Below are 22,640 nucleotides of genomic sequence, written 5' to 3' on the forward strand. Positions count from 1 at the left end.
CAATGCAAGAGTGCGTTATGAAAAATAATAAATGATGTTTTTATTTAATGCATAAGTTTAGTTTTCACTTCACTACAATACAAAAGCATGCTAGATATGCAATCCATGAACTCAAGGAGAAAATTACGTGTCATATCAAAGCTCCACCATTTATTGCCCCCTTTTAATGCAGTTTGGCGCAGGATCGGATATATCGATCGTCCGGTTATATCAATATTTTTTCCGACTGCCTAAAATATCGATATAACGAGACTTTACTGTCATTTAAAAAAAATCTACCAAAAAAAAAAACAAGATTACAAATATAGTCGAGGTAGCCCGGAAGTTGAGTGGTTAGCACGCCGGCTTCACAATGCAGATCTCGCCGGTTCGCGTCCCGTTCCGGCCTTCCTTTGTGGAGTTTGCATGATCTCCCTGGGCCCGCGTGGGTTTCCTCCGGGTCCTCCGGTTTCTTCCCACATTCCAAAAACATGCATGGCAGGCAGATTGAACACTGCAAATTGTCCATGGGTTTGAGTGTGAGAGTGACTGTTGTTTGTCTTTGTGTGCCCTGCGATTGGCTGGCAACCAGTTCAGGGTGTCCTCTGCCTAGTGCCCGAAGACGGCTGGGTAAGCTCCAGCACCCCCTGCGACCTTAATGGCGAATAAGCGGTAAAGATAATGGATGGCGAAGGAATATAGTCTACGAATGTCATTGTAACAGTTTTGCTTTGATTGTTAAATGGATGGAGTATTGGAAGTAATGTATCAATATTAAGTGTAATACAGCCAATCTTCTTCTTCTTTTCCTTTTGGCATTTCCCTTCAAGGGGTCGGCACAGCGAATCAGTGTCCTCCATTTTCAGAGGTTTGATTTGCATGTTTGTTTTGGCCAAGCTTTTACGTCGGATGCCCTTCCTGACACTCAGTATTTATCCGGGCTTTGGACCCGGATTTGTGGCTGCAGAACAAGCAACTCTATGAACTTAATTAATAAAGATGAAGATGCTCAGTAAAAGGCTCCCGACCACAAAATGGTCATCGGCACAGCAACAATCAAAAAGCAAAACTATACTCACCAAACATACAGAGAATTAATGGATGGACAGTTTATGAAGTAATGGTTTGTATAATATGACACCTGAAGGACTCCAAATTTAGTGCTCTAAGCCAGGGGTGGGCAAACTTTTTGACTCGCGGGCCGCAATGGGTTCTAAAATTTGACAGAGGGGCCGGGCCAGGAGCATTTGGAGGGAGTGTTTGGGCCGGAAATACTAAACCTAAAGCATTAAAGGACAACCGACGCCTCCGGACAAGTTATGTCCGTAATTTATAAAATCACTTCAAATAACTTCGACTGGGCGTATTTTACGAAGATTCCACAGCATATAGCTATAGTTTACGTTTTAAGACTCGCGCTGAATATTCATGAAGTCTTGTTTTCGAGTTGATGACGATCCCCATGTGACGTCACGTTTGGGCACACAATGCATTTTGCGGTACTTTGTTTGGTCTGAAAACTTCGTGTTGATCCGTGTTGATGGCAAAATTAGAAGGAAAACACATAATGTGATGGTGAATCGTTGTGTGTTGCACCAAGACTAACATTTGATACTAGTTGACACAAATTCCCAGCAGACAAAGCAGCCCATTTCCAACGGAGCTCGGGCGCCATCTTCTGCATTTTCTGTGTGCTACATTGCTGTCATTGACGGCTCGAATTGACATGGGAGGACTCCTTGAATCAATTGCAAACATTTATGCTTTCCTCTTCAGAACTATTTGAATCATATTCATAACTGGATGAGTAACAAGAAAGCATCTTCTCCAAATCTGAAGCCATTGTTTTGATTCTCGAGCAAGGCAAGACGTCTTGGCGTGACGTCACGAACAAGGGGGTGGGACCTTCTGAAACTGGCCATTTCCGGATTCATTTTGAAGTCATTTTTATTGGTGTTTTTCATTTAACTAAAAATATCAGCCTGCGTGTTTTGAGTATTTTAGATGCTATCAAACGTTTTTCTGATGTCAGTGGGAAACAAAAACAAAAAATGGTGCCGGTTGTCCTTTAAATGTAGTATGTACAAACCTCATAGCACAGTAAGAACACTACAACCCAATTTATTAACTGTCTTTCAAATATGAAACATATCCCTGATCAATTCATAAATTTGTCTCAAGGAATATGGCATTTACAGACTATTTCGCCGATACTGGGAGGAGGAAATGGAAATAGTATAAAACAACATATGCACTGTGATTTATCAAGATTGCGTCTGTTTTTAATAAGTTTCCATCGAAGGGGCAAAGTTAAAGAAATCAACATTTATTGAAAAATGGAATCACTTTCAACATTCATAACATATTATTACACAACGAAATATTCAAGCTCAATAATACCTACTTGTGTTAAATTCCGCAAAATCATGGATGGTTTGTCCTGACTGCGCTCTACAAACTCGCCACGGACGCCCTCGCCTTCACGCGCAAACAGTACACGTGTACCGTCGCCAAGCACACAGACGTAGGCTACCTGCAGTTGAAATTTGCATACTCGGCAGGGCAGCCAATCAGAAGCCTGCTTCTTTCTTCCGGACTTTCGCAAGCGTTATAAGGTCGTGCATTTGCATATCATTTTCCAAAATAGATGCACAGAACCTCAAACCCAGAAGAAAGATTCCAAAGAAGCTAACAACATGTGTGACGCTACAAAACGTAAATTTATATCACACCGTGACTGTAAAGTGTACGTGAGACTTATGAAAGGGCCTTAGTGGCTTGTAGCAAGCAATGCAAACATTGCATTGCACACCATGGTGACAAATGACGACTGCAGCGAAATCTGCAGCCTTGGACATTTACCGTAAATTAAGCAAGGTAACATTTGTGGTAAGTACAGCCTTAATTAATATAAAAAACTTCATACTTTGTGACGATGGTCTTATTGTCTGCCCTTTTGTCCGCTACCTTTTAGTCACGAGTTTCAGACACTGTTTTTACTATAATTTGGACAAGTTCGGCGGGCTGGCTTTAAAAGCCTAACGGGCCGTATGTGGCCCACGGGCCGGAGTTTGTCCATCGCTGCTCTAAGCCATAAAAAAAATATACAGGTAAAATCCGATTTACGACCGGGTTCTGTTCCGACAAAATGGTTGTAAGTCAAACGGTCATAAATTGAAATGCATTCAAAATGGCTGGGCGAGGTTTATATGACAGAATAATATACAATGTCAATCTGTTGTTTTTAAAGAACATTTTCTATTCAATACTATTATATACCAAACTGCTTACAGTTCAATTATAAATCTTATAACTTTTAGTGTCATTTTTATCATTTTAGATTTCGTCTTATCCATTGGGTCAGCAGAACGACACAGTAATAACAAATACGCACCCCTTCCCCCACGCATGCGCAATCTCAGAGGTGGTGGCGGCGTGGGACCAACGCGGCGTTCTTGTTGCGCTGGTCCCGAGCGCCGATGGCCGACCTGCCTCGGCTTTCGCCCTGGAAACAGTTATTTTGTATCCTCATTTTGTGCAATGCTGTAATATTCTCTGTTAAGATAAATGAGGCATGCTGAATGTTGAGCGGATCTGGCAACGCAGCCACAACGCTACATATGGTCCTTTGACGGCGCTAAAAAAAATAGTTCTTATACAATGTTGAGCGAAGCGGTTGTTTTCTGTGCTCCGGCAAATAAACATCCTACTTGTTCAATCTAAACAAGAAGGACAATGTTGAGTCTTTATTCTACCAAACACGCTGCAGATCTCAACAGTGTTGCCGGGCAGCAGCCGTAGCGGTCCCAGCCGTAGAATTAAAAAAAAAAAAGGGGGGGGGGATCATGGTCGTAAGTACGGGGTGGTCGTAACTCGCATCGGTTGTAAATCGGATGTTACCTGTATATATCTGAATATCATTCCACTTGGGATACCACGCTTCTGCACACCCTGACTTATAAAGCCACATGACGTTGTGTGGGGATACCAATCAGACACGTTTGTAAATGTTGAAGAGACCACCCCTCTTAGTACATCCCAGCAGCTCGTCTATTCTCCAGATTTGACTGTGTTCAGCATTCTACTGCTTTCGGCTTCAGAGCGAATGTCCCACTTGTTCAATAAATAACCCTTGTCAAAAGTCAGTCATACCTCACAACCCTTATCTCCCCGCTAATACAGGGTGACCCAAAAGAAATGGACCCCAACTCTAATTAGGCCCAATTTCTTTGTATTTTGTCCTCATGAAATGAAAATTTGGTCATAACTAGTTTATTATATTCAAAACATCGCATCAAAACACTAGGGCAGGGGTCGGGAACCTATGGCTCGCGAGCCATAGGTTTGCATGCCCCTGTCATGTTGATTGGATGATAGTGGCCGTCCTGTTGAAATAGGTAAATGCCCCTTTAAATGAGCCCAACTTGTGCACTTCAGCGCGAATGCACCGGAGCATTAGAGGAGAGAAAATGTTCTGATTCTAATTTGCAATGAAACAATACCATCGATGAAACAGTCGAATGTCAGTGACATTTTAACAAGCCCCATGTGAACGTTAGCATCAACATACTTCTGCAAGAAGTAAATTGCAGATAGCAAGTGTGGAAGCTTATGAGCCGTGTGAAGGCTAGCTAGCAGTAACTTCCCCTCTGGACCGGCAAATTGAATTTCATTCCGATCGTTTGCCTGGATTTTTACCAAACACAAGGAACGGAAAACCATCCATGTTAACGGTGAGTACTATCACAAAGTTATTTGAAATACGTAATACATTCTGATATTTTGTTGAAAAGTAGCCGCGTGTGTGCGCGCGCGTCCGTGTGGCTCTCGCTGAAAAACATTTCTAAATATTTTACTTTTATGGCTCTCTTAGTCAAAAAGGTTCCCGACCCCTGCACTAGGGTCTTTGGCCTTTTTTTCTCCGTTCTACAGCATATGTTCTGTATAACCTCCATTTAGCTCCGTGCATTTCTTGAGGCACAGCACGAAGTTGTCCATGACGTTCTGATGGACTGAATTGGTCATGGCTCTCATCTCTTCCCTGATGGCTTTCTTGAGTTCCGTGATGGTTGTGGGTTTCCCTTCGTAGACTGTCCTTAAGATAGCCCCAAAGAAAAAAATCTGGGGGGCTGAAGTCCAGGCTGTGGGGTGCATACTCAAAATCAGTCTTGATTGGGGTTGGCGGGAGGAGGGGCCAAGGGGCTGGATTCCACCGGTTTGATGAGAGAGGAATCAGAATCAGAATACCTTTATTCGTCCCGCAATGGGGAAATTTGCAGTCCACAGCAGCAATTGAAGAGGGATGGGGTTGGGGTGGGAGTGAAAGGATAGAAAACAAGATATTCTAAGCATAACAAAATAAAAATGTCAACTGTATACTGTGCAAATGTAGATGTGCAAAAACCGTTCTATAAACAAGACTGTACATAGTGCAGAATCAAGAAATGCATTTTGATATATTGCAACAACCCATATTTACAAGTGTCCAGTTTTTTTTTTTCACATGTGATCATTGGGAATTGTGAAGCCTGACAGCAGTCGGTAGGAACGAGCGGCGGTACCTCTCCTTCTTGCAGCGCGGGTGTAATAGTCTCTGGCTAAAGGAGCTACCCAGAGCTGTCAGGATGGGCAGGAGGGGGTGGGAGGGGCTGTCCGTCATAGCTTTTAGTTTAGCTAGCGTCCGTCTGTTGCCCACTTCCTCTAGAGAGTCCAGCGAGCAGCCCACGACAGAACTGGCACGCTTGACAAAGCGCTCCAGTCTTTTTCTGTCCCGGGTGGTGATGCTGCCTGACCAGCAGACAATGCCATAGTGGATGGCTGATGCCACCACAGAGTCATAGAAAGTCTTTAGGAGTGACCCCTGAACTCCAAAAGACCTCAGTTTCCTGAGGAGGAAGAGGCGACTCTGTCCCTTTTTGATTAGGGCATCCGTGTTTGTTGACCAGTCCAGTTTATTGTTGAGAGTAACACCCAGGTACTTGTAGGAGGTCACCCTCTCAATGTCCGAACCCTGGATGTTCAATGGTGCAGATGAGGATTGTTTCCTGCAGAAGTCCACCACCAGCTCCTTGGTTTTCCCGGTGTTGATCTGGAGGTGATTCTGCTGGCACCAGTCCACAAAGTCCTTTGTCAGTCCCCTGTACTCCCTATCGTCTCCCTCTGTAATGAGGCCGACAATAGCTGAGTCGTCAGAGAACTTCTGAAGGTGGCAGGTTGGGGTGTTGTAATTGAAGTCCGAGATGTAGAGGGTGAAGAGGAATGGAGCCAGGACTGTTCCCTGCGGCGCTCCGGTGCTGCAGAGAAGCCTGCCCGACTCACAGTTCTTTACTCTCACGTACTGTGGCCTGTTTGTGAGGTAATCTGTAATCCAGGATGTGAGGTGATGGTCGACTCCGGCATGCCGCAGCTTGTCCCCCAGTAGACTTGGCTGGATGGTGTTGAAGGGACTGGAGAAATCGAAGAACGTGATCCTCACCGTGCTCCCAGCATTCTCCAGGTGCAGCAACGCCGTATGGAGGAGGTAGATGATGGCATCCTCCACACCGATGCTGGGCTGGTAGGCAAACTGTAGCGGGTCCAGCGATGAGCTTGCCAGCGGTCGCAGGTGGGCGTGGACGAGTCTCTCCAGCGTCTTCATCAGGTGAGACGTCAGCGCCACCGGTCTGTAGCTGTTGAGCTCTTTTGGGTTGGCAATCTTGGGCACTGGGACCAGGCATGACGTTTTCCACAGCTGTGGAACTCTGCCCAGCTTCAGGCTCAGGTTGAACAGGTGCTGGACAATGACACACAGCTGGTGGGAGCAGGTCTTGAGGAGTCGGGAACTGATATCATCCGGACCTGCTGCCTTCCTCACCTGCATCCTCCTCAGTTGGTTCCTCACCTGCGCAGTCGTGACAGACAGGCAGGAACCAGGAGGCAGAGTGGCGGCTGAGGGTGTGGCAACGGTTGGGAGGGCAGATGTTGGTTGTGGAAAGCTGGTCGTGAGAGGGGGCAGGGAGGGTAAGGCCACAGTGAGAGTTGGTGCAGGTGCAGCTACAGGTGAAGTTGACGGTGGGCCGGGGGCGGCTGGCGTCTTGTCAAACCGATTGAAAAAGCGGTTGAGTTCATCTGCCCAGTCCTTGTCTTTTTCGTTCAATGTCACTGGGCTTTTGTGGCCTGAGATGTTTTTCAGGCCCTTCCAGACACCAGCGATATTGCTGGCTTGCAGCTGCTCCTCCATTTTCATCCTGTAGGCCTTCTTCCCCTCTCTGATCTTCCTCCTCAGTTGGATCTGCACGGCCTTCAGTTCCTCTCTGTTGCCCGACACAAAAGCCCTTTTCTTCTCCTTCAGGAGGACTTTTATGTTGGGATTAATCCATGGTTTGTTGTTGGCAAAACACCGCACAGTCCTGGTGGGTACGGTGTTTTGTTCACAAAAGTTAATGTAGTCTGTGATGGTGTTGGTGAGTGAGTCAATGTCTTCCCCATGAATCTCAGTAAAGAGCTCCCACCTGGTTGAATCAAAACAGTCCCGCAGAGCTTCTTCAGCTTCTGTGGACCATCTTTTGATCGTGCGGGTCACAGCTGGTTGCCTCTGGACAAGGGGTTTGTACACAGGCTGGAGATAAACCATATTGTGGTCTGCTCTTCCGAGAGGGGGGAGGGGGGAGGGTTTGTATGCATCCTTGGCGTTTGAATAAAATAGGTCCAATATGTTATTGTCTCTGGTGGCACAAGTTACATACTGTGTGAATGTTGGGAGGGAGAATTTCAGGGAAATGTGATTGAAGTCCCCTGAGATGATAAACAAGGCGTTGGGGGACTGGGTTTGCAGCTTGTTTACAACAGATATGAGGGCATCGGAGGCAGCGCCGCCATTTGCCGTAGGGGGAATGTACGTCGTCACGGCTATGACGTGTGAGAATTCCCGTGGCAGGTAATGTGGCCGGAGGCTAACGGCTAGCAGCTCGATGTCGCGAGTGCAAAGTTTTTCCTTCACCGTGATGTGCCCAGGGTTGCACCATTTGTCATTCACAAATACAGCAATCCCCCCTCCTTTCTGCTTACCGCTGCCTTCATTTCTGTCCGCTCGTACGAGTTGGAAGCCCTCCAACTCTGCGTGGGCGTCCGGAGTGATTGCCGAAAGCCATGTCTCCGTGACGAGTAGCAAGCTGGCTTCCCGGTACTCCCTCTGGTGCCGCGTTAGCGCCGCCAGCTCGTCCATTTTATTCGGGAGCGATCTCACATTCCCCATGATGACGGACGGGAGAACGTGTCGGTATTTCCTCGTTCTTTTGCGGCGATCTTTCCCGGCCCGACATCCTCGTTTCCTCCTCTTCAGTTCATCGGGGATGTCTGGTGCGGCGGCCGCTAGTCCGCTATTAGCCCGCCACGCTAGTAGCTGGTCTCGACTGTAAACAATGGGATTCCGCGTGCGCGTGGATTCCCCGTTCACAGGAGCGATGAAAAAGTAAAAAAATAACGGCGATGAGCAAAAGAAACGATGCCCATCTCCTCTCCGTAGGTTTATGGAACGAAATTAGGCAAAGCAAAAACGGAAAAGTAAAAAAGTGAAAAAGTAGACAAGAAAGGGAAAGAGCTGCTGTGGAGGCAGCCACACAGGCGGGCGCCATCTTGGAAAGCCAAAAAATGGAAAACCGGGTGGATCTTCATGGAGGCAGGCAGCCGGAGTCGGACCGCGACCGGGTTGATGATGGCCTCCACTGCGAAGGGGCCCGCGAATCGCGGACCCAATTTGGGAGTGGTCCCGGCCAGCCGTAGGTCCCTAGTGGACAACCAGACCTTCTGGCCCACCTGGTAAGCCGGCGTGGGACGGCGACGGTGATCCGCAACCTTCTGGTTCCGGGCCGCCGTGCGTGATAGGGCTGCCCTGGTCTCCCTCCATACACGATGGGCCCGCCGAAGATCGTGTTGTATCGACGGGACCTCCACCTCCCCTTCCTGTGTGGGAAAGACCGGCGGCTGGTAGCCATAGGCCGACATAAACAGTGACCGACCTGTGGCTGAGGAGACCAGGGTGTTGTGGGCATATTCCACCCACGGGAGATGGATGGACCAGGCCGAAGGACGATGCAGGCACACGCAGCGCAGGGCCGCCTCCAGGTCCTGGTTCTTCCTCTCGGTCTGGCCGACGCCCCCATGGACCTGCAGAAACACTTCCAAACCCGGGATACGAACTGGGGCCCTCGGTCCGACACGATGTCAGTAGGGTTCCCGTGGAGACGGACGACGTGTTTGACCAATAGTGTCGCCGTCTCGATAGCGGACAGCAGCTTGGTCAACGGCACGAAGTGTGACCGTCTTACCACGGGATGGGGGGAGGCCGGTCATGAAATCCACTGATATGTGGGACCAAGGGCGCGGGGGAACAGGTAGGGGGCGGAGCAGTCCAGCCGGGGGCTGAGGGGAAGCCTTGCCATAGGCGCACGACGGGCAGGCCTTAACGAAGTCTGCCACGTGGTCGCGGAGCCGCGGCCACCAGAATCGCTGGGAGACGAGGTGCTCGGTGCAGCTCACCCCTGGGTGACACGCCACCTTGGATACGTGCCCCCACTGGAGCACCTGTGAGCGCAGCGACTGGGGAACGAACACTTTGCCTGTGGGACAGTTATCGGGAGCCGGGGTACCTCTTAATGACTCCATGACCCTCCGTTCGACCTCCCACTGGAGCGCCCCCACGATCTGGCGGCCGGGCAGGATGGGTTCCGTGAGGTCTTCCTTGCCTGCTGGCTCGTGGATCCGCGAGTGGGCGTCGGGCTTGGTGGTTTTGGTCCCTGGACAGTAGGTGAGGGTGAAGGAGAAGCGGATTAAGAAGAGCGCCCACCGTGCCTGGCGTGCGTTCAGCCTCTTGGCGGCCCGGATGACCGCCAAGTTTTTGTGGTCGGTATGCACGGTGAACGGCTCTTGTTAGGAACAATCAGTGGGGCCACAGGGAGGGGTCCTCTGCCCCCCCAACCTGAGAGTAGGGACCTATCATAGCTGTGTCCGGCGCCACCATGTCTGGACATTAGGGATATATAAATAGGGCCGATACGACCAGTCAGACTTTAGTTCGCTGACGAAGCCTCTTGGATAGGAGGCGAAACGTCCAAAACCTTCACTTTTGTACAGATGACGGCTGAAGAAACCTTCTCATCGATGGACCACTCCTGTACGACTGAGAGCTTACACAGACGTATTAATGGAGGTGAGTTGGGTGAGAGGGAGGGCCTTCCGGCTGTAGTCACGGATGAAGCGGCGGTAGAAATTGGCGAAGCCCAGGAAGCGTTGTAGTTGTTTGCGAGAGGTGGGCGTGGGCCATTCTACCACCGCTTCAGTCTTGGCGGGGTCTGTGGGAAGTTGGCTTCCCACAGAGCTGACAAGCCGGGCCGGTGTTGCGTCGCTCCGACGGCCGCGCCCTTTCGCCCCCCCATCTCTATAGGCTCCACGGCCGCGTGCCCCCTCGGGTCCCCGCCGGCGGCTCGGGATTAGCCTGGGCAGCACGCTCCCGGGCCCTTTCTCGCATCCGGTTGTCCAGCTGCAGCGTGAGGGAGATCAGCTCGCGAAGGCTGGAGCACTCGTTGCGGGTGGCCAGTTCGTCCTTCGCTGGCAGCTGACAGGACACGGAAGGCGACAGAATATTCCGACGCCGATCGGTTGCCCTGGTGGCAGATCCACAGCTGGGCCTCTGCTTCCTGCCCACTCACCGGGTGATGGAACACCTGCCGTAGCTCGGCGATGAAGTCCGGGAAGGAGGCTCGGAGCTCCGGCCGAGATTCCCAGACGGCCAACGCCCAAGCGGCTGCGGGTCCGGCAAGCAGGCTGGTAACATATGACATATGACACTTTGGCCGCGTCAGTGGTGTATACGGAGGGTTGTTGGTCGAATACTATGGAGCACTGCAGCAGGAATAGCGCACAGCGTCCGGGCTCCCCTCCGTAACGGGCGGGGTGTGGGATGTTGGGTTCGCGGCTCATAGTTTGGCTAGGGACGGCCCCCGAGGCGCAGGCGTCACTGGTCTCAAGTCTTTCTACCCGTTGGGCCAATCGGGTGATGTCGTGGCGGACCTCCGCGAGGGCGGGCACCGATTGACCGAGCTGCTCCGCCTGCTGAGCGAGGACGGAGAAGATACGGTTACTGTCTGCGGGATCCATGTTGGTCGGAAGATTCTGTCACGTTCCGGCGGCGACAGTGGCAGCTGACGAGCAGGAACGTTAGGGATTGGTGGTGGATCGTTAAGCAGGACAGAGGCGTTGGTGCAGGCAGTAGATTCATTAACAGAAAGCGCGGGTCCGAGAAGACGCGGACCCGGTAAAAAGTTTGTAGAATAAAACAAAGAATGACTAAATGACAATGCTAGTGGGTGAGCGGCGGCAATACACCCAACCACACTAACCAAGTAAACAAAGAGGCACACGGGGTGCAGAACAACCTACGACGCGGTGCAAGAAAACAAACGCGTTCGTGGCTAGAATCATTCCTCGGGCGAAGCAAATCACGTACTGATTACACGATCAAAGTACTGGCAGGGCGCGAGGCGAAGTATCTTCCGACGCTGGGTGAGTGCCAGCGTCTGGTTTAAATGTCCAACAATCAGTGATGAGGAAATTGACAGCAGCTGGCGGACGGCGGCAGCGGAGGCCCCGCCCAGCTGTCAACTGGCTCATGACAATAATGACTTTATCAGTCATTTTGATGTAATATGTAATCATTTCTCCCATGTCCTCATTTCTTGTATTTTTGCAATAAACTCAGGAATTAAAGAACAAAAACAATAAATAATATCATCTTGGTTATATGGAAATATGTTGGTCGTATATTGTAAGATACCGCTAAAATAAAGGCAAATGACCCATGAATTAATTTGAAAGACTTCTTATTTATCTAGTCCAATTTGGGCTTCCAAAACTGACTTGTCAGCGTTTACGTATTCACGATGCCTACTTGATGAAATTTGGTAGAGACTGTCAACATAGGGAGTTTTTTTTATATGTGCCATATCTCGTGCTGGCTTACCCAGCCCGCCTGACAAATTTTAAAAATTAATGTGGCCCTTGAGCCAAAAACTTTGCCCACCCCTGCACTAGGGGCTATTTTCACACATGTAAGTTTAATTCTAGATGTGTTTTACTGTGTGTTTATGCTTGAGTATGTAATCATAAGACGTTTAACAGTTTAAGAATAAAAGTGAAAGAAGTTAGGCTAAGAGTTGTGTGGTCTCGGATTTCATGACACAAAAATAAACAACTTAGAAAAAAAAAGACATGATGTAATCTGATGAAAAGATTCAATTCCTAAAAGAATATGATTTTTGTTTAATACAACCTCCTAAAAACATCGTTAGTGTATTCATGAAACAATTCAAGTCAACAATGTGTCAATTCACAAAACAGTTCAAATAACAAAACCTGAAAAGAATGTGCTGATAACAAGAACCATTTTATTATTTAGACATATTGATTCATTGCTGCACACTTCTTACCACTCCCAGATAGCATTTTGGAAGGAAAGATGATGCTCTTTAATTTAGGATAATTAAGGAATTACCAACTTAACTGGGGTCTTAAATGTCCCATCAAGGCGAAAACCCGAAAGACAATATGCTTTGTCACCGCACAAATGTTGCACAAATCAAAAGATTAATTAAGAGGAACACTATGTCTCTATTTAGCTTTTTGGGAGGACGTTCAGTTCACTGTCCTCACTGTTATTGAACTGTTTTGTCAAGATTTCAATCCAAGTTAACAAAACTAGTTTAATCCAACCAGGTTTTCAATACAGTTACTGTAAGTGTCAGAGCAAACCACATACAGTGAGACCTCAACTTACAAACACCTTATCTTACAAACTTTTCGTCTTAAGAACCTCTAATTTATGAAAATTAAACCTTATAATAAGCACTATTTTCATAATACACACCAACCACGGCTGGCGGGGTGATCTTCGGCGGAAGCACACGACCGAACAGCGCTCCAGCCGGCGCTACTTTGCACACCCCCTCTCATTGAATGCACACGTCGATCGCCTACTTGGAGCTTTTTGCTGATAATTTTACTATGATGGGACCGAAAAAAAAACCACCACAGGCTCGTGTTCAGCCCAAGAAGACAAAATAAAATCACCGTCGCTGAGAAGCAGGAGATGATTGAAAAACACGAACGAGGTGTGCGTTTGTGTGATTTAGTGGCCAAGCACGGCTATGCTAAGTCAACCATAGCTCCCATTCTCCGGAACAGAGAAGCCATCAAAGGTGCGTCTGTTGCAAAAGGTGTTTCCGTGCTCTCAAAGCGACGGTCTCGGGCAATCGATAAGTTGAAAAAAACTTTATTTTACAGCAGAGTTTATTTCTTTAATTACAGTCCTCATGTAATGTGCCTCTCTTTGTGACTTTATGATACAATGCAGTGTATTTCTTTCATTACAATACAATAGCACATTTATTATACATAGAATAAGGTATGTTGTGTGTAGTTTTAAGGCTTATTTAGTTGATAGTATATTTTATGGAAACCCGGGAACGGATTATTCCCATTTTAATGGTTTCCTATGGGAAATCTTTTTGAGATACACACTTTTCGCCTTACACACGCTGTCTGGGAACCAATTAAGTTCGTGTCTCACTGTATTTATGATTTCTAAAACAGACCGCTGTGTGCATCGAACGTTAGAAAGAGGAACCAACGGTGTAAGAAGGTTGAATATTTATTAGGATATAAATTATTCTGTGACTGTAAAGTGTCCTTGAGAGTTTTGAAAAGCGCTTATAACTTAAATGTATGTTTAATATTATTGTTTATTTTGCCAGCAAATAGACATGGTGGGGGCAGAGGGGTTGGCTATCAGTGCCCTCCCCTGCTTTTTGACTTTCCAATTGGTCCGGGTCATGTAAACATGCAAAAAAGGACTTGATTTGCAGAATGAAAATCTCAACTGCCGGTGGACAAATTAAAGTCAATGACACGCTACCATTTGGTTTTCACACTGTGGGACGATACAAGGACAACAGCGGCTCAGTGTAAATTAATCCATATTTGGCATTGATTGCAAGGCAAGCAGGTAGCCTGGTGATTTCTCATACTGGTTTGTACCCACAACCAACCTGGTACATAACAAGTAGCGAACAACCATGTACCTAGCTCTGCTTTCTTGACCACATATGCCAAGTGTTCCGGAGCTCAGTTCACTTAAACACCGTACATATTTACTTGATGTTCTTTTCAGTGTACAAGTGTCCTTGAGAGTTTTGAAAGGCGCTTATAAATGAAATGTTTTCTTAATGTCCTCCTGTAGGCCCCCAGAAATCATTGCCCCAACAGCTCTCTTCATGGGTCTGGCAAGGTGTTGTCACAGTACCTTGTCGCCGAGTTGAACTTTTTGCAATGTGACACCCATTAGTGCAGGCGCCCATCTTGCGTGCATCCAACTATCACACCACTATGCAGTGCCGTTGCGGAATGGCAGCTCAGACAATATAGACGGTCACACTGCGCTGTGCTAAGTGCAGGGTGCAAAACGATAATCATTGTGTGCTGTGCTGTCTTGGTCATTTCCAAGACAGCACAAACAAAATCTCGTGTTCATACAGTTTAAGATGAGACTCTATGTGAATGCATGCATATATTCTCTTGTCTTTCTAGGATTTGATGACTTCCACCTTTCCATTCACACTGACATGGCAACAGTAGCCAAGGCTATGGCCTGTCCAGAGTCAGGCCTGGAAGTGCGAGACAGGATGTGGTTGAAGATCACCATCGCTAACGCCTTCATTGGTAGTATATGGGGGGGGGGGGGGGGGGGTTGTCTTATTTTTTTTCTTGCTTAAATGCCACATCTTTGAATCTTTGAGTTGAGTTAGAAACAGTATTGTTTACTTGTATCATTAGGTTCTGATGTGGTGGATTGGCTCTTCCATCACGTGGAAGGCTTCACAGACCGCAGAGAAGCCCGAAAATACGCCAGCAACCTTCTGAAGGCTGGCTACATTCGACATACCGTCAACAAGATCACGTTTTCTGAGCAGTGCTACTATGTTTTTGGAGACCTCTGTGGCAGTAAGTGGAAACTGAATTCTCCAGTTAAACATGTCGAGTGATCTTTAAAAAAAAAAAAGGATCGATAGAGCCACTCTACATTTCCATACTACATTGTCAAAAGAGAATGCCTTTATTATTGTATACAGTGATGTGCAATACTATTTGCCCATTTCCTGATTGTTATGTTCTTGGCATATTTATCTCATCCAGAGCCTTCAGTTTGTCAAAACAATGTTAATATCACATTGAGAATGAGACCCAAGCAAGTACAAAATGCAGTTTCTACATTGTAATTTCTCATGATGCAAAATACATACGAAACCTGATGTCCCAATGTGAAAAAAGTAATTGTCCTCCTTCTAAAATAACAAACCAACAGAGATTAACGATGTCTGTGTAAGCTCTCAGTCGTACAGGAGTGGTCCATCGATGAAAAGGTTTCTTCAGCTGTCATGTGTACTTCTTTGAAGGTGTCGGACGTTTCGCTTCTTATCCAAGAAACTTCGTCAGCAAACTAAAGTCTTTGTATCTACCCCGGTCAAGGCTGACGCTTCGTACTGATGTCACAACGTTTATTGTGAAACACTTGAACACCGTGAAAACTATAAAGGACATTGAAACAACAACATTACAATAAGTTCGACAAAACATTCAGTCAATAAGGAAATTAATAACATACCGTGTGCACCTTATTAACCGAAAGTAGATAAACATTGACGTAGACCAGGGGTGTCAAAGTCATTTTTTGCCACGGGCCACATCGTCGTTATGGTTTCCTCTCGAGGGCCGTTATGAATTTGGGGAACCCATTAGAATGTTTAAATCCCTTCAAATATGACATATAGAGCACACAGCAAATTAATGAATAACTCCTTTTCAAATCTGAAGTCAAGAATAATGACTTTTATTGTGGTTGACATCCAAAAATAAGACATTTTGGCTCAGATTTTAGCAATCATCATGGAATTTAACAAGTTTGATTTGCTTTCGCGCGCCGAAAAAAAATGATGTGGCGGGCCGGATTTGGCCCGCGGGCCTTGACTTTGATACCTGCGACGTAGACTTTCGACTGTCATTCTCTATCTAGCAGTTGCTCTGCTTCTGTCTCTCTAGCATCAGTCTCGTTCCGTCTGTCTCACCTTACTCGCTTTTATCGAAACACATGACACGGAAGCGGAAGTGATAATGACAAAACATTATGAATAAAGTATCAAAGACGATTTTTAGAAAAACACACATATAAAGGTTCGCATAGAAATGTTCAACACTTTTACAGAACAGGTCCAAATAAATTATATTTTTGTTGTCATGGCAACCGATGACAAGATACCCGCCAGTTACACTCCCACCAAATTACTGTTGAAATAACATTCCTAAACAAAATGACTTATGCACTTCAAATAATCAACAATAATTTCACCTTTGTGATGTTTGGATCTTTGAACAATGGAAGGCCTGAGGTGCCCTCCCTTTCTTCCTAACTTGGATTTTCTTATCTAAACGGTTACCTTTGCATTCGCGTTCTCTGTTCAATGATTTTCTAAGTTGGTTCAGTTGGTTAGAATCGAAAAGTAAGTATTGGTCAGTGTGCGTAGCCTTCCTAAAGACTTCTGTTTTTAGCGCTCCGTCCTCTTTTATAATTACTTTACAATCCAAAAAGGCTAGTTGGTTCTCTTTAATGTTGTCCTCATGAGTAAATTTAATGTTGAAGTCTACCGAGTTGAGGTGATCTGTGAAGGATTTAATTTCTTTTTTTTTTTAATTATGACGAAAGTATCGTCCACATATCTAAACCAGTGTCTAGGTTTTGTCCCCGGGAAGGATGTGAGGGCCTGTTTCTCCATCTCTTCCATGTACAGATTAGCCACTATGGGTGAAACTGGTGAGCCCATAGCACAACCATGAATTTGTTTGTAAAATTTCTCCCTAAATTTAAAATACGTAAAATACGTCAAATTTCCAATAATTGGCAGATGTGGTCCGATTTTCGATTCTAACCACCCTTTACAACACAAAAGGAACAAAAAGGAGAGGAGTAGCAGTACCTTACATTGCAGGAGTTTCTGAAAAACTACAAAGAGTCCTTTGGCAACACAAAATTCCTACTTATTTCAAACCGACAAACACTTGAAAGCAAAAAGTAGTGCATCCAAAAGATAGGTAAACAAAGTAATGTAGTTTATTCTATACATTGTAAGAATGAACATTGTAAAGAGAAGTACATTGGGGAGACTAAACAAATTCTCAAAAAAACATCGCTGGGATAATTCTAGTGGGCAGTACATATGCACCTAAAAGCGAGCAACCCCTCATTTGACGACAATGAGGTTAAAATCTTTGCGGAAGGACATAGATGGTTTGAAAGGGGAGTAAAAGAAGTGATTTTCATAAAACAACTGAATCCTTCATTAAACTGGTTTGGTGGGGTGAGATTCAATTTGGATCGTTCATACAATAGCCTGCTTAGGCAACATAGGATTAGTAATACTGATGAGGTGATACCGGTCGAACTGGGGCAATCAGGCCAGTCGTTAGTCAGACCGACAGGAACTATCAGTGGAGCAGCTGCAGGGAGTAGTCCTCTGCGCCCCCCAACCTGAGAGCAGAGACCTATCATAGCAGAGTCCGGCACCACCATGTCTGGACAGTAGGTATATATATATATATATATATATATATATATATATATATATATATATATATATATATATATATATATATATATAGGGCCTAAACTACCAATAAGACTTTAGTTTGCTGAAGAAGTTTCTTGGATAAGAAGCGAAACGTCCGACACCTTCAAAGAAGTACAGATGGTGGCTGAAGAAACCTTTTCATCGAGAGATTAACGACAGTTTTGCAAAGTCTCAGTTCACTTCCACGTACAACACCATCACACTAATGTTTGTTGAATCCATAAATCATAAGTCGAATCTGTCAAAGTGAAACAGACTGCAAGATCTCAAGAAACATACATCATGTTATTATCCAAAGAAATTCAAGAAGAAATCGGAAAAAAGGATCGAAATCTATCAGTCTGGCAAAGGTAACAAAGCCATCTCAACGCCCCTGAAGCTTGATCAAACCACTGTCAGAGCCAGTATCCACAAATGGGGAAAACTGGGATCCATACAACCAGCTAAAATTAGCGCAAGGGTACGACAATGACCCATCCACAAGGTTGGAAAAGAACATAGAACACCACCCAAAGTCCCCCAGACCTTGAAGGGCTCAGGTTAGGTCAGTGTTCACGACTGTACTCTCAGAAAGACACTAGCCAAAAATGGCATTCATGAGAGAATTTCCACTGCGAAAATCACTGCTGTCCAAAAAGACATAATTCCAGATACAGACACTCACGCACAAGTTGAATCCTGTCGGATGTTGCTTCAGTGCCATATTTTGTATGGAATCTATGTTTCAGTCAAAAACTGAACGGGGAAGTATAAAACACAGACTAACAGTCGTGAAATAAATTCATACCTACTGTAATACGACTTGGGTCTTCAGTAAGCCAGCCATTACTGAAGCTACCGGCACGTCATTACTGAATTACGTGTCAGCAGCCATTACGTTTTATTATGATTGCCATTCGCCTCCTCCTCGGAGCCTCAACTGGGAAGAAGGATTTCCTCTCCGCCCACATACTCCAAACAGCCAATTGTAAGCGAGCTCGGCGCCTCATCCTCAGAGCCTCAATTGGGAAGAGGGATTTCCTCCCCGCCCACCTACTATACACAGCCAATCGTCAGCGAGCTTGGCGGATCGGGGCCTGAACTCGTTCTCAACACTTCAGCATAGCCGGCCGGGCGCTGATTGGTCAGCCTTGGTGTCCGCTGCGTCAACATCCAGCCCTTGAAACCTCTAATGTGTCTGTGTACGTGCGTGTGAAGCACAGTACGCAGCCAATCGCAAAAGAGCTTGGCCGGAAAAAGGCGTGCAATTCAAAATCTAACTTACAGCATCTCTGTCCGAACATTTTTCCACATCCTGTACCCGCAAAAATGTTGGTATGCACCGTTATTTGTAACTCGAATGTTCGTAAGTTGGGGAGCGTCTGTACAACTTGATGATGCGCAAGCCCTATGGAAAATAAAAGATGTGCTCCCTGTTACGTCTGGGGTAAAAAGGGCATGATGCCAGCAGTTAAACATGGTGATGGTAGTGTGCTGCTCTGTGACTGCTTTGGTACCTCAGGACCAGGAGAACGTCCTGTGATTGTAGGTGTCTACCAGAAAATCTGGAAGGAGAACGTCCAACAATCAGTTTGCTCATGCAAACTCACGTGCTCTTGGATCATGCAGCAGCAAGTCCATCTCTGAATGGCTGAAAATAATAATAATAATAATAATGTTATGGAATCCTATTGCAATTTGAATCCAACGGGCAGTTTATGCTCGTATCCTCCAGTTCAAATAACTCTGGAAAGAACAGCAGGCCAAAATTCCTCCACAGGGATGTCACCAGTTAATTATGTGTGATTGTAGTTATTCAAGGTTCATACTTGTCCTTAAAGTTAAAAATAAATCCATAAAAGGAGAAGTTGTAGAATGATGTTCTAAGTTGTCCTAAATGTAAGCTTATAAAATAAAAAAAAAAAAAAAAAAATGGTGTTCATTTAATTTGTGTATGTCATTTCCCCCACCTTTGCACTAAATCGTTTTGCCGGAAAATGCACCTGGCACCCTTCCCCTAAAAGCACATTGTCAGACTACATAACATTAATAATCATAATCATAATCATAATACATTTCATTCCTAAGCGCCTTTCAAAACTTTCAAGGACACTTTGCAGTCACAGGATATTTTTTTTGCGGGTGATCAGCGGCAGCCACACGCGCCAGCCCGGAAGTAACATATAGTTTATAAATAACAAATAATATGACAACACAACGACACATAGAGTCATTCATTCTTCAGCACTTTCCGTACCCTCTTTGTCACATGAAGCAGTACGAGATGAAAGAGGAGAGGATCAAAGTGTCCTTTTCAGCCTTCCTTGTTCCTGCCCTGCTTTTTTCCAGGCATCTCCGATCAGTTCATATAGTGATCACATGATCACTTTGGATCATTTTGGGTCCGTTTGACATGCCCACAGTATGTCAAGTATAGGGTTAAGCTGATTGCCACTAAAAATAAACATTTGCTCTTCCTTTGCCAGCAATGATTTTAACACCAGCTCAGTGATATGCGGCTTTCTGTTGAGTAAGTCCACCGTGACTGCCCTGCTGAATGGCGAAACTCGCCGTCGGGTCCTTAAAAGGTCCAGAAATGAAAAGCAAGTGGAAGAGACCATGATTCCGTTCACGAGGCTATTACTTTTTCACATAGACAGTTGAGTTTTCTTTGATTCTTGTTTTTTCTCAATCCATGAAAACGGCATTTTCAAACTGCTTTGTATTTTCGCTGTGTAATATAAAATTGATGAACTGAGATTTGCGTTTGATAAATATACAAAGAATCAGGAAGATTATCACAGCACTTCAACGGCTGTCGAGTAAAACGGTGTAAAAATGCTTTTGCCCCCTTTTTTGCCCCCGAACAGATATGACTAACCTGTCGCTCCACGACCACGACGGTTCCAGTGGGGGCGCCTCAGATCAGGACACCCTTCCTTCTCTGCCCAACCCTGGGGCAGCTCCCTGGCCTTTGCCTCTGCCTTATCAGTTCCCTATCCCTCACCCATATGACCTGCCTCAGCCATTCCACGGTGGGCCAGCAGCTGGCAGTGCCGGAAGCCATCACAGCGGTGAGTGTACAAACCAAAGCACCCATTCAACATTTCCCCTCGTTCCTTTGATGCCAAGATATCTGTGATCATCTTTGAAGTCACTTCTGTCCTGGGAAATATAGTTGTAAGGGGATAGTGCATATGCAAACTCCAGACATGGTTATTATTGGTTATTGTATATGGTTATTACCGGTGATAAAATTGACACCCCTTTGAGGTTATTTAGGGGGGTCTCAGTGGAGTCAAAATTTGATATGCCCACCTGGACAGTGGATGGATACACGTGGAAACATTCAGACCTTGAAACACCAACCATTGCAGTCATAAAAAGTTATAGTTATATATGTAGGATATATCAAGTTTAATGCAGGCAATTAGCAAAACTTTAGGTTTGTCATCAGTTACGCAGCTATACAAATGCTCGGACTCGCATAAAGTACCACTTGTATACAAGTTTGATGTCTGACCTTTGAATCCAGAAATTGAACCAATGAACCATGTTGACTTTCAATATTCTCGGAAGCCTATAAGAACATAGTGTGACTCTGTCAGAGGTAAGCAGATTTCTCCCCAAAACCCCCGCCATCTTGGAATAACAACTTGGATTTGAAATAATCAATGTGTGGGAGTGGAAAGTCAGACGTCGTTAGATTGCATTAGTTTGCTCAAATATTAGTAATATAGTGATACCTTGCCTTACGAACTTAATTGGTTCCCAGACAGAGTGTGTAAGGTGAAAAGTGTGTATCCCAAAAAATAATTTCCCATAGGAAACCATGAGAATGAGAATAATCCGTTCCAGGTCCCCATAAAACATAATGTTCTACTTTGTTATTTTGTAAACCTTAAAACTACACAAAATATATGGATCGGTAAAAATGGAACATGGAATCATTCAAAATATTTTGGTATCCTGACGGATTCAAAGTTCTGTTCACTAGAAATAAGGGCCCAGGCATACTCCTGAAAAACAACACACTGTAATTCCTCCTCCATCAGATTTCACACTTGGCACAAAGCAGTCCGAACTTCTTCTGGCATACTCCAAACAGAGACGAGACTCAAACCCAAAACGTGCGCGTGTGTAAAGCGTACTTCATTTTCTCAGCATTGTTTGGGACACATCAAAAAGCCATGGTTTATACTTTTTCAGACAAATGAACGCTGTGCTCGATCAGACATTGTAACAGGATAAGAATGAAAGGAAAGAGGGCGGAAGTACAACAGAGCACGGAATTCCATATGTAATCAACTCTTCCCATGCACAGCGAGTCTACCCCTGTAGCATCCCTGTCAACCTGTACATTTTTGCCGTACAAAGTACGTTTATGATGCATTTTAAGATGTGTACGACGTACGAGAAAATCTGTACGGAAAAAGGGACATTTGTCCATCATGGGTACCATCCGGTATACACCGACTATCACAAAACGGCAAATCCATCACGTCAAACGAGTTCGCCGCGGTAGCCTCTACCTCGGTATCATTTTTTTTTTCGTTGCAAATGAAGCGAGCGGTTTGATGCTACTATGCGCATGCGTCTGCCGCCTGGGGATTTCCCATTGCATCATTCCCATCACACGTGAACAAAGCAAAAGTCAGGACAATACGAGGGATTGATACAAGCTTTGAAGAAGTGGAATATTCGTAGTGTATTGCTTGCTTGCAAAAAAAGAAGTGAAAGTAGCTGCCTATGATATAAAGACGCATTGTAATACAAAGAGCCACGGCAAAAACGTAGACGTCTGGAAAACATATTGATCATACAATAGCATACAATAGGAGAACACTGTAGTCATTAAGCAACACTTGTAATTTCATCATTTATTAAGAATATGTCCACAATGATATAACGAAACACATGTACAATATAACATGTTAAACTACATAAATAAACACGTTTGAAAAAAAATATGGC

At 45.4% G+C, this 22,640-nt stretch overlaps 1 protein-coding gene across 2 annotated transcripts in view; it reads left to right on the top strand.

The window, feature by feature from the left end:
• The window catches only part of LOC148891981 (segment polarity protein dishevelled homolog DVL-3-like), a 55,536-nt gene that overhangs the window by 27,414 nt on the left and 5,482 nt on the right, over positions 1 to 22,640 (top strand). For both annotated transcript variants that reach the window (XM_089009242.1, XM_089009241.1), the window contains exons 12-14: positions 14,596 to 14,727; positions 14,842 to 15,009; positions 20,537 to 20,740. In XM_089009242.1, coding sequence (XP_088865368.1) covers positions 14,596 to 14,727; positions 14,842 to 15,009; positions 20,537 to 20,740 — 504 coding nt within the window. The remainder of the gene's footprint in view (positions 1 to 14,595; positions 14,728 to 14,841; positions 15,010 to 20,536; positions 20,741 to 22,640) is intronic.

The sequence above is a fragment of the Hippocampus bargibanti genome, linkage group LG11 (assembly GCF_051943395.1).
Source record: "Hippocampus bargibanti isolate YZ-2025 linkage group LG11, ASM5194339v1, whole genome shotgun sequence".
Lineage (NCBI taxonomy): Eukaryota > Metazoa > Chordata > Actinopteri > Syngnathiformes > Syngnathidae > Hippocampus > Hippocampus bargibanti.